Source organism: Calypte anna, chromosome 3 (assembly GCF_003957555.1).
Source record: "Calypte anna isolate BGI_N300 chromosome 3, bCalAnn1_v1.p, whole genome shotgun sequence".
In the NCBI taxonomy this organism is placed as follows: domain Eukaryota; kingdom Metazoa; phylum Chordata; class Aves; order Apodiformes; family Trochilidae; genus Calypte; species Calypte anna.
The window spans coordinates 50,032,167-50,044,709 of NC_044246.1; the positions used below are offsets into that span (position 1 = coordinate 50,032,167).

Genomic DNA, 12,543 nt, shown 5'->3' on the forward strand with positions numbered 1-12,543 from the left:
TTTTTTTTTAAGATATATTACAGAAAGTGCAACAACAACCTGATCTTTATATGATGAGCTGATGGCTGTTGTTACTATTTCTCAGGAGAGAATAGCAAAAAGTCATGGGTCCCAGTGTGGCTTTTGCACTCCAGGCATTGTCATGTCCATGTATACACTGCTTCGGAACCAACCTGAACCCAAAATGGAGGACATAGAAGATGCTTTCCAAGGTAATACTCATAGCCACACAGAGACGCAACTTATTCTTCTTCCATTATATCTGCTCACCAATAGGGTGGAGGTGCATCTTTGTTATTTTGTTAAAGATAGACATTTGTTATGAGGGTAGAGAACTAGATTTTCCACTAGAAGACTGGCCAGGTACCATAAAATGAACAAATTTGGCTTGCAAAAAATTTTTTTGTCTGGAAGCAGGGCCTCAGTCTTATATTAGGACCCCACTAAACACAGAACAAAGCCTGTACTTGGGGAGGCTTCTAAGAGCCTTTGCAACTCCTTGTTGTATTCATTGCTGTCACAAGAGCCTGCAGAGGTGACAGAGAGCATCTGGGCCACCCAACCTCAAGTAAAGAACCAACAGAGCAATATACACAGTGTGTGGCAGAATCCAACTGCATAAATCATCTGAGAGACTGTTGTTATTGCTCAGGTTAGAGCTGCTACTGTGCTTCTGGCAGTAACCTGAAAATAAATTGGATGCAGGAGAAAGCAACCTCTTTGTAGTCCAGGAGAATGGATAGTTAGTATTTTGATTAGACTCACACAATTGAGGTAAATAAAATACTGAATAAGGCAGACTGAATTTCTGCTAAATTAATTTAAATTTAAAATTTCAACAAAAGGGGATGGGAGAATTGTTACAAGATTACTGATAAAATTTTCATCCTCCCATTTTTTTAGTAACTGTACATAGATTTGACAAGCTTTTTTGAGAAACAATGAAGTATTCTAAAGAAATGTTCTCAGCCAAATAACACTAAATCTTTTTCCTTTTGCCCTGGCAATGCAGGGAACTTGTGTCGGTGTACAGGGTACAGACCCATTCTGGAAGGATACAGGACATTTGCTAAAGTAAGTGGCTTCAGGCAGTATTTTAAAAAATCTGGATGGATGGCTGTCTTTCTACTACTAATACACTATGAGCTGAAATGGGGAGGAAGGAAATGTTCAGGCAACAACAACCCAGCCTCAACTCTCAGCCCCTATGTATGTTTCATGCATTAATAATACAGGAAAACTGATTCCTATACTGCATTTGCTCTAAGTGAAACACAAATAAGATCTCCTCAGTGGTACCTTTTTGGATCACACGTACTTACATTCTAATTCTTTTCTCTAAGTCTCAAAAAAAGGGTATCTAATGAGAAAGTTGCTTTATTGAAAGATTGGGTGTAGACCTGAAATAGCTCTGGAAAAAAGTTTGTCATTGTTGTATAAGTCTAGACCAGAACTCATCTCCTTTTTTTAAGGCACAAAGCTTTGCTATAAGTTTTCTCTAGTCCCTTTGTTCCTGAAAGATTACTAGAAGCTGCAAGGAAAAGTAGATCATTAGGTACTTCAGTGATTACTAGCCACTTAGGGGGCTACACTTGTATTGAATATCAAAAGTATACAATTTAGCATGCTGCTCATGATTTCATTTTATTATCCAGAATTACAATCAACAAAAGATAATACTAGCAGGACTGAGATCTATTACAAGTGGATAAACCCAATTGCTGTAACTTAGTTAGGTTTTCAACAAGCTTTCAACAGTGTCTCACCGAACAGACACTGTTAAAGACAGTAATAAAGACAATCAGCAGCCATGTGATAAGAGGGAAAATGTATGGATAAAAGATGGATTAAACAGCAGGAAACGGCTGATAGGATAAACTGGTGTATTTTTGCAGTGGAGGGAGGTCGTGGGACCTGTGGAGGGAGCAAGACTGTTAGAAAAGAGAAAAGAGAACAAGCAGTGATGAGAAAATAAGTGAATTGATACCAAGTTAGTCTAGGTACTGGTCACATAAGCAGACTTTGAGGAATTTCACAAGGACTTTATAAATATGAGAACTGGAGAATAGAATGGGACAAAAAATTCAAGGCAAAATTACAATTCATAGCAGTTTCACATATAAAATTATAAACTGTGAGCAGATACAAGATCATCTTCCTGTTACCATGCAGGAAGATGATCTTGGAGGTGTGGGTGACAGTTCCACAGATGCATCAAATCAATGCTCACTGACAGGCAAAACAACACTTCAAAGGGTAGAGAACAAATCACTACCATGCCACTGTCTGCATTGTGATCTTCCTACACTTCAGTACTCATAGAGTTCTGATCCTCTTGTCTCTAATGGTGTAGTGGATGAGGAAAGATTCAGGAAAGTGGAACAATTTGCATGTATGTGGTAATCTGGCTTCCATACAAGGAAACACTGAGTATGCTTCAGCCTGTAAAATTAATGTCAGGGAAGGGAAAGACCTCTATATAGCCCATGTAGTTTCTTGTGTTGACCTCTGAGAGAGATCTACTAAATTGTGACTGGCAGGTGGAATGTGGATAGGGATCTACTCTTTGCTGCTTCTTCCAGTAAAATAGCAAGGTGTCAAAAATGAAACTAGTAGCAGTCAGGTTGAAAAAAACCAAAGGGAGATGGTCTGCCATATACCCAGTAGCTGACCTGCAGAGCTCACTGTAGGGTATTGTGGGCACCAAAACTTAGGCAGGCTCCAGGGTGAGTACTTGAATGGGGAGCTACTGAGGGTTACTAAGGAGGCAGAAAACACACTAGGCTAAGGAACCCCTCTTAGCTCCATGCTGATTAGAGTAGTAGGTATTGTGTTGTATGTGCTTATGTCTTTTACTCTTCTCTGGGCGTCTGCCCACAGCTCCATTTGGGCCAGAGATATTGTCGGAGTGGTCAGAGTAGTTCTAAATGAGAACAAGAGGTGTATGGGCACACTGTACATCACTTAGCCATCATACTGCAATATACTGCCTTCCACTGACAAGGGAAACACCTGGTTGCTTGGCACCTTCCATCTCCTATTTCTGCCTTGGATATAATAAATGTAGGATCAATTTATCTCAAAAGAAAATAAAATCTACTTAATTTCCTTGGAATATGCACATTTTTCTTAAAAGTTTGTCTCCACAGGACTTGAATTGCTGTGGCAGAGTAGCCAATGGCACTGGATGCTGTTGTAGTGAGAGGGAAAATAGCATGGTAAGCTAAATTTTAAAGTCTGTAAACTCACATTGCAATATAGTATTAGATTTGTGCTGTATTGGCTACCTCTGGCTCTACTGTGGTGCAGATATTCAGAGTCATCTGAACTGATTTGAATGTCTTTATCTTAGAAAACACTGTGACTGCATCATGGTCATCATGACTAAGGGTTTACAGTAGTGATCTAGATAAGCTTCTTCTGAATCTGTGTGGTGTAACACTTCGATGAAATATCACAGTGATAACTGTAAGCAATGTGTTACCAGCTTCTGGTTTATTGAAGCTATCCATCTTCCTGTGAAAACAGATCTAGAGCCCAGTTTATCTGCTGGATTGCCAAACTTTGCAGTCCAGTAAGGAATGAAGTAATTTAATCACCATTCCCATAGACTGTAAAATTGAAACCTTTTGGAATATCTGAAGGGAAAAAATTAATCACATTTTATGTACCAGTTGAGGTACAAACAATGGAGGGATGAAAACAATTTATTAGGACATAAGGCAGTGTGGGTATAAAATGAATTTAGGAAAGAGAGAATATAATTAAATTTTTTGCTGGAAAATTCCAATGAATTCCTGTGGATTCTTTGTTAGGAAGCATCCAGTGTTTCATGGGATACTTCAGCAGTTAAGACTACTTGAAGGTCGTGAATAGTTTATTAAAGAAAAATGTTGCTGCAGATTGCTGTGATTGATGAATGAGGAGGAATATATCCTGTAAAAGTTGGAATGTTCTGGCTTTGTGAAGAATAGCTGAAGCATGATTGTTTCTTCCTCAGAATGGGGGCTGCTGTGGTGGAAAAGCCAATGGTCCAAGTTGCTGCATGAAGGGAAAAGATGACAGTGTGGTAATGTGTCTCTTAACTACTCTTTTTATCTTTATTCCTGATGGATTGAAGTCTTAGCTCTGGCTTGTTCGGTGCCAAAGCCCAATGCTTTAAATTTAGCTCTGATCAAAGCAGTGTAGTCTAACTTATATTTTATACTGGTCTTACCTCAGAAAAGGTAGCTTTGTAATTTAGCATGCCAGTGCCAAAGTGATGTCACTTTTGGTCATCAGAAACCTCTTCGTGTGTTCACGCTTCAGGTTTCAAACCAGACGTGCACTGTGATTAGAAAAATATGACTGAAGAACCTAGAACACTGGATCAGGTGGCACCTTTCTGCTGTGTTTGTTGTTCTTTGCTCTATGAAATAATAATAGAGATTTGACTGGAAAGAGGAATGAGTTAGGGTTGTGTGTGGATAGCTTTCTTTTCTGCTGCTGAGCCACTTCTGTTTTCTCTGTCATAGACAATGGTGTCCTCCAGCCTGTTCAATGCCTCTGAGTTCCAGCCATGGGACCCTACTCAGGAGCCAATCTTCCCACCAGAGTTAATGGTAAGTTCATTCAAAAAGAAATAGCACGTGGTTCCTTGGTTTCAATGTTTTGCACAGGGTTTGAATGTCTTCTCTGCCCTGAGGAAATAGTGTAAAAAATGGCTTCTGGTAGAAGATGATGTTTGGGCTTGAACACTTCCCAATGGGAAGGCTCTTAAGCCAGCGTGGCTTAGAAGATTCAGGCCAAGAACCTGTCCAAGCTGCCTGGCTGTCCTCTCTGCTTCTCACCACACATGCCTGCTCCTGGTTTGTCTTCTGTTCCAGTCACTGCCATCTATGGGTGGAACAGTTGCTGACTAGTCTAGATTTACTAGGTCAGGTGTGAATTTCTACCTTAAATACAACTGTATCTGAGCTATATTGCCCTGTGCTCCCTTTATAGCGTAGGAAGAGAAGTAGGAGCTAGGGGATGTAACTAAATATTTATTTCAACTAGATGATTTCCCAAAAGCATTCACTTCTCCCCACTCAGTGTAGTAGCAGAAGGAGTTGGCTGGCTCACAATGACATCAAACATGAGTTTTTCTCAATGTTTCCTTCCTGTCTTTTGCGAGGTAATTTTTTTCCCTAAGTAAAAGTTTCCCAGCCAGGAATCTAACCTAGCAAATTGCATGTTTACATCTTCCTTCACTGCTAGCAAACAATGGAATTTCAGACATTAGTTCTGCTTCTGGACCCAACCTAACTGTTATGAGATACACCATCATAGGTTCTTATAGACCATAGCATAATATATATTTAGCTTGAGGTCTGTACTCTCTGTTTCTTCTCTAATGGGCTGCATGTGAGCAGGGATTCTTGGCTTGGTGTAGAGTCTGAGCTCAATTTGAATTCACTTTTCCAGACTCAGAGTAACAAACAGCAGAAAAAGATATGTTTCAAAGGTGAGCGTGTGATGTGGATCCAGCCTACAACTCTCAAGGAATTGGTGGATCTCAAATCCCAGTACCCCAGTGCCAAGCTCGTTGTGGGGAACACAGAAGTGGGTAAGAGGAAGAGATGATGCTCCATAGGAGTAGTTGGAAAACTTTCCATGGAGTGTTTTGTGAGAGGTAGTGCAAATATAAACATTAATGCCGTTGCTGTTAAATAGCAGTTTAATCTTCAGGATTTATGTAGATGGACTAATCTCACAGTGCATAATTTTACCTGTTCTTCGCTATTTTGGGCAAAAAAAATCGGCTTATCTAGACGTCTGAGCTTTTGTGCTAGTGTTGTGGAATTTTAAGAAAAGAGGAGTGGCACAGCATAAATGTTTTCCTAATCTAATTAATTCAGTTGCGAAATCCGTGTTTTCAAAGATTTTTCATGAGAAAACTCTCAACACTTGAAATCTTTTTTTTTTTTTCCAAAATAATATGTACTTCTGCAAACATAAGAGGAGAGTTCAGACAAATTTAGTAGTTCTGTCATGCTGAGCCAATGGTTCAGGAGACAATCCCCAAACTTTGTATGGTTCATTTTATTCATAGTTCTTTCCTGAAGTACAACAATAGCCAAGTTACACAAATTTTAGACAATGTGTTCAAGTTTATTGTAAGCCTAGAAAAGAGTCACTAAACCTTACCTTTGAGAATTCTGATGAGTATCTATGTCACCTTATATAATCTGTGTAACAGATGGTCAATGAACTGGCTCTTTAATAGGCCTACTGCCATTCCATTGAGAAACAGTAAATTAGGCTCTCTGCCACCTGTGTGTCACTGAAGGAGTCTTACTTTTCCTTAAGGTATTGAGATGAGGTTAAAGAACATGTTGTATCCAGTAATAATAGCACCAGCATGGATCTCTGAAATGAATGCTGTTCAGCACACTGAAACAGGTAAGCAAAAAAGAGGCAGATTGCCTGTGAAATGAGTGGAGACTCAACAGAATAATGAAAAGGATGTCAGTGAGCATAATGACAAGGATATGAAAGAAAATTCCCAGATTAAAAACTGCATTTGTATTAATGCCTCTCCTATGCAGAGAATCATGTGGGGGATGTGTAAAAATAATTTGAGATGGAAAGAGAGCTTTCACTAGAAGGTATATTAAGTATTTCATCTGTTTGTGTGGTGTTTTACCTATACTAACTGTGTTAATAATGAGTCTCAATGGGTAATATTTTAAAGTCAAAAGATTTAAAAGTTACTAACTGGAGGAAAGATGCTGGATTTGACAGTCTATGTGATTAAATATTGCATTCTACCTTCACGATAAGAACAGGTCAACCTCACAAATAGAAGCAGTGTGTAGTGTATGTGGCACAATACCTGGTAGCATGTTTAAGGAAGCATGTGGAAATGAGAGGAGTTGAAGTTCACTTCTCAAAGGACAAAGTAATACCTATAGGAAAGCAATATCATTCATAACACACTAAGGCAAAAACACAGTGGGGTACTGTTGTGTGAAAGGGAGTATCATCATGAGCTTTGAATTTAAAGGTGAATTTTGTTCTGGGGACGTGATGCTTATATGAGTGCATAACAAATACTCTAATGTGATTGAATGACTTCTCTAAACCATGCTGCCTAATTAAACTCAGTGCCATCTAAACTTTGTAGAAACAGTTATAGATATCCCCCTGTACCTTGACATCTAGGAAAACAATTAATTTCACTTGTTTACAGGGATCACCTTTGGCGCTGCCTGTACCCTGAGCTCGGTAGAGGAGGTGCTGAGAAAAGCAGTGGCAGAGCTTCCTTCTTACAAAACAGAGATCTTCCGGGCTGTTCTTGAACAGCTGAGGTGGTTTGCAGGGCCACAGATCAGGAATGTTGCCGTAAGTGACTCAGGAGCATCAAGGACTGGAACTGAAAACTCCATCACCGGAGAAGCTGGGCTGCCTCATCCAATGTTGCTGAGCCCTGTGCTTCTCACCTGAGAACATTTGCAAACCTAGACAAAAGCTAGCACACATAAACCAACCCCAGGCAAGGATAGCAACATCAATCTTGGCTGGTGTCTGTGCTACACTGATATCACAGATCCATCTAGCAAGGGAAACGTGGCAGTTGTCCAAGTCTTCCATTGCTTCTCTCTGGGTAGGGCGGGTGGAAACTGTAGTGAGATTTGAGTCATTTAACAATAATGTGTTTAGAGTTCTGAGCAAACTCCAGGTGCATAGAATTTTGCCAGAACAGCTATTGCAGTCATAGTGTTAATGTATCAGATCTGACACATTTTCCTCTTGTTTTAAAGGGAAAGAAAAGGTGGGTTTGGTGTGTTTGAACTCCATATACTAAAAGAAAAGACTATGAAGCAAGCATAGGAACCAACCTACCAAACACAGAATTTTGTTCTATGAGATACTGTGCTATACATCAGTTTTATAGAAAAAAAACCTTGGATTCCTGAATGTCACTGTAAAGATGCTCTATACTTTCATGGAACTTCCTTAATTGCAGCTACAATGATTGAATTTTGGTATAGTTTGGCATTTATAGTTGAACATAAGGTAGCTTTGTTGTGTTACCCACAGACTGCTCCTAGAACTGTTTCAGGGGTTATTATTGACTGGGACAGCAACTGATTCCATGTGTTTCCATGCTTCTTCCCACTTCATTAAAGGCTTGAAATTACTGAGTGAGCAAATAGAATTTAACAAAGCAAACCCAGGCAGAGCTACCCTCTAGTGTGTGGTATACAGAATAATGCTGTATTACAAGTTGCTACACATGTACCTTCAGGCATTTTAACATTTATCTGATGCATATATTATCATTTTAGGCTCTTGGTGGGAACATAATGACAGCAAGTCCAATTTCTGACTTAAATCCTGTGTTAATGGCAAGTGGAAGCAAACTGACTCTGGTATCAAGTGGTAAGCTGTTTAGTTTTCCTTGTGGTACTGAGAGGAGAGGCATAGTCAATAGTATTTTGCCACGGATCGGGTCAGAACCTGGAAGTGGAAGTTAACAAGTACATAAATAAGCTTAGTCTGAACCATCAGGGGGTTTGGGTTTTTTTGAGGCTGAAGTCCTAAGACTGGCTTCCTAAAGAATATTGAACTTCTGTGCCAGAATGAATCTCTGGTACCTTGTAAGTACACACAGAAAAGTCTTTGTGAATAGGGTGGAAGATGTCTATTCATAAAACCAACAGGCAAAATTGTTTCTGTCACAATCATACTTGGACCCATGTGAATTTTTCAGATAAAGTTTGAAACTTGTGGTTTTTTTTTCTCTGAGGGAAGCTGAATGTCTCAATTTGTATTTGCTCTTAGGAAGAATTTTTAAAAAATGGGATCCTTGAAGTAAGTGGACTGTCTTATCACTGAATTTCTCTTTTGCTGGTTTGTGTGCAGACTAAGGAAAGTAGAAAGGAAATTACATTGGGATGCTGGAAACTGGTTCACTTGGAGGCTCAGGTGTGGAATGGGGTGTCTTTGATCAGTTCTTGTGCAAATAAAACTACATATTTAGGCAGAGGCTGTCACAAATTCCATATGGACCAAAGTAAATCTAAGAAATTCCTTCTGGGTTTGGTGAAGAGACATGGAAAAATGAAAATTGTTAGCATATCAAGAGATATTTCTCTAGGTTGAATGCTCTTTCAGACATACTATTGCCATTTTTATCTGAGTCATTCTTCTGCCATTTTTCTCTTCTTGTTCTGCAGAGGGGAAAAGCACTATCACAATGGATGAGAAGTTTTTTACTGGATACAGAAAGACAATAGTTAAGCCTGAAGAAATACTTCTCTCTGTTGAAATACCCTACAGCAAGAAGGTAACCTTGTACGAAGTCCTCAGTGTCCATGGAGTTAAAATGCTACAATTTGAGTGTCATTTTCAAGGTTACTCACTTTTTTCCCTTGGAGAATGACCCCCAAATGTAATCCCAAACAGACTAGGAAACAAGTAAATTATTTGGTGAAAATCTAGCAACACACTCTTTTTTACAAGCAAGAGGAGCTTGGCTGTGGAGTATGGTAAGACCATGAAGGTTTCTAGAGCTAGAAGTCTAAATTTTACTTTGTCTGGAGCTCTTTGAGTGCATTAGGTAGTGATGAAAGGTGATACTTCCATGAGGCCTCTGCAAAATAATTACAGAAAAGATGCTTAACCCTTCCTGAAGTAAAGTGAAGGTTCTCAAGCTTCCTGCTTAATTTCTATGAACTGAAATAGAAAAGAAATCGGGAAAAATGTTTATGGCTAGGAGGGAAGCTCAGTTTCTCCATTCTTGCTGCACAAGACTAAAGCCACAAGAACTGCTTATTGGAGTATTTTAGCAGCATGGACTTGCAACTTCAAACAAGCCTGCAGAATTTCCTTCAAGTAGAACAACGAGCACTTCTGCAGCAGCATGAGCCATTACTGATTCAAAGAGTCCAGAACTTTTTTCTTTCTGTTTAGGGATGAAAACATCAGACTAATTTATGGCTCTGATGGTGCTTACATTTTTAGCACTTTAAGACAAGTTTTAAGATGCAAGGATTCACATTTTATTTATAAATGGAAAATCCTGATTTACTTGAAGTGCCATCAGATTATGAGAGCAAACCAATAAATCCTTTGTCCATCTTCTCTGGTTTTTGTATGTAACTACTAGGGGAATACACCTTTTTTTATTTATGGTGGGTTTCTGCCTGTTTCCCAGTGATTTTTCTTTGATCACATGGTAACTGCAGACAGCATTAAATTTTACCAGAATGACAAGCATGCTTGAGGTAGTCAATGGAAAACACCATATTCCTGTATCAATATGACAATCATGTGGCAATTTCACAAAACAAACAAATGTTTACCACCAGGAAAATGGCTTCATCCTGTGGTCATATGTAGTTCATTGATCTGAAAAACTAAAACAACTTTTGCACCCTCTACTTCGTGGTTTCTTGTCTGATGTGCTGGTGTGTGGCAGGCAAAGCCTTATATAATGGTTACTTCCTCACAACTCTAAGTGGGGCTGTGTCAGCACACAGCTAGATCAAATTTTTCAGTTTAAAATAGATGTTACCTTTTGCATTACTGTGTCTGGTTACACCAAAGGTAAGACTGGCCAAAGTACAGAAAGAAGTATTAAAGAAGTATTGCTATTTACATGATTCAGTGTTACTGCAGGGGAACTGAGTGCAGGGTAGGCTTTATCGTAGACAGTTATAAGAGAGAGGAGGTAACACCTTTTTATCCTGATATTTTGTATGTCAGATACTTTAAATACTCAGGGAATAAAGATTTTTTGAGTCTAATTGTTAAGAGAATTGCAGCTGAGCAAAGACAGTGTTTAGAAAAGGAAACAGCTCACTTGATTGGAGATAAAATGTAAACAGATTCCAGTAAATAAAACTGCTTAAATTTTCATATATAACAAAGCATTCCTAGAACAGGTCATATTCTCTATTTAACAACACTCTTTCTCTTCTGGACTATAAAAAAACATTCTTTGTGTTCCAGATAAAGTTCACAAACATTATGCACCGCTTATGTTATTATGCACTTAGTGACCATCGGTTTTTCACGTCCTTCCCCTTGTATATATCTTTCTTCATCACATTTGTCACTGATACTGGTGACGTTTACTGTTTTCTAATTAGAAAAGCCTGACATCACAATACCTATGTATTTTTGTCTTTGGAAAACAATCTTAACATACTGTTTGCTGAGTATTGCCATCATAGGTTCAGAGTATCACATTTTTTTGCCCTGCTTGAAGGGGCAGAAAGCTGTCATGAAATCTTTCTTCATTCTTTAAATTAGTATCCTCCAACCTTAGTCTTTACTGCTCTCTGTATTCCATGGTGGTGGACTGAAAAAATAGACATGGGAACAATGTTTTTGCAAATGTGAATATTGCCTAGGAGTCTCTTAGAGCCTGTGGATTTCTTAATGTGCAAAACAAACCTGGTGTTGCAACTTCTCCAAAAGGGGAGAGAGGAGACTAATCTAGGTCCCCGATATGCAGCCCTTACTCTTATGGGTTGCTTGGCTTTCTTGTGAGTATAACTAGCACCTAGGATCTTTCACTATGACAGCTTAGAGGAGATGTGCTCTGACATTTCACTAAGAGGTAGGGCACATATGGGCAGATGAAGTGATAGCTATCTTACCGACACTCCTAGGAAATGGTGCCTTTTATCTTTAAGGACTCTGTACCAGGAAAACGGAGTTGTCTCATGAGGAGTGAAGGCAAATATTGCCCTCTTGTTGCAGTCATGTTATTGGAAAGCTTCTCTGAAGTTTGCAGTAAGAAGAGGGACTGCTTTTTCTCCTCTTTGAAAGCCAATTCTTTAACAAGCAGACTGGCAGAACGTCCTCACTAGGAGGATGCTACTTGTGCTCCTCTTCAGTTATCTGCTAGCTGCCCAGTAATTACTTGAATTAAGGAAATGTAATACATTCAAATTAATTGTTGAACCATATGCCCTAAAAAACATGTCCTGTTTGGCACGGCAAGATGAATCAGTCAGATACAGTTCCTTTCAAGGCCTCATCTATGTAGAGAAAGGACAGCTTGTCCATATTTATATTCCAAAGTATGCAAAGGTACAGGATAAAGAAATATTTTCCTATTTTTTAGAGTGAATACTTCTCGGCTTTCAAGCAGGCTTCCCGTCGGGAGGATGACATTGCTATCGTGACATGTGGGATGCGAGTCTTGTTCCAAGCTGGAACTATCAGAGTGCAGGAAATAAAACTAAGCTATGGAGGAATGGCTCCTACAACTGTCCTGGCTCTAAAAACTTGCCAGGCGATCACTGGCAGGTATAAATTTTCCTGTGTTAGACAGGCTGTCTACTGAAACAGTGCTGATTTTTGCAGGAGCAGTTCACATAACCTAAATCCTCTCTGACAGTACACAGAAGAAAGGTGAAGAAGTGTAGTTACGCTTCTTCATCAGTCTTTTGTGTTGAGCCTTGCTTTCTTCAGTACTACTTACCTTAAAGATCCATGTCAACCTCATTCAGAGAGACATTTCCTTGCTAAATTTGCTCATTTGGTGAAATGGACAAAAGCTAG

General features: G+C 39.2%; 1 protein-coding gene across 3 annotated transcripts in view; it reads left to right on the forward strand.

Moving 5' to 3' along the window:
• The window catches only part of XDH (xanthine dehydrogenase), a 56,483-nt gene that overhangs the window by 17,935 nt on the left and 26,005 nt on the right, over positions 1-12,543 (forward strand). For all 3 annotated transcript variants that reach the window (XM_030448785.1, XM_030448786.1, XM_030448784.1), the window contains exons 5-15: positions 86-212; positions 1,013-1,074; positions 3,150-3,218; positions 4,001-4,069; positions 4,515-4,601; positions 5,446-5,587; positions 6,331-6,423; positions 7,214-7,365; positions 8,313-8,406; positions 9,204-9,313; positions 12,104-12,288. In XM_030448785.1, the coding sequence (XP_030304645.1) occupies positions 86-212; positions 1,013-1,074; positions 3,150-3,218; positions 4,001-4,069; positions 4,515-4,601; positions 5,446-5,587; positions 6,331-6,423; positions 7,214-7,365; positions 8,313-8,406; positions 9,204-9,313; positions 12,104-12,288 (1,190 nt within the window). The remainder of the gene's footprint in view (positions 1-85; positions 213-1,012; positions 1,075-3,149; positions 3,219-4,000; positions 4,070-4,514; positions 4,602-5,445; positions 5,588-6,330; positions 6,424-7,213; positions 7,366-8,312; positions 8,407-9,203; positions 9,314-12,103; positions 12,289-12,543) is intronic.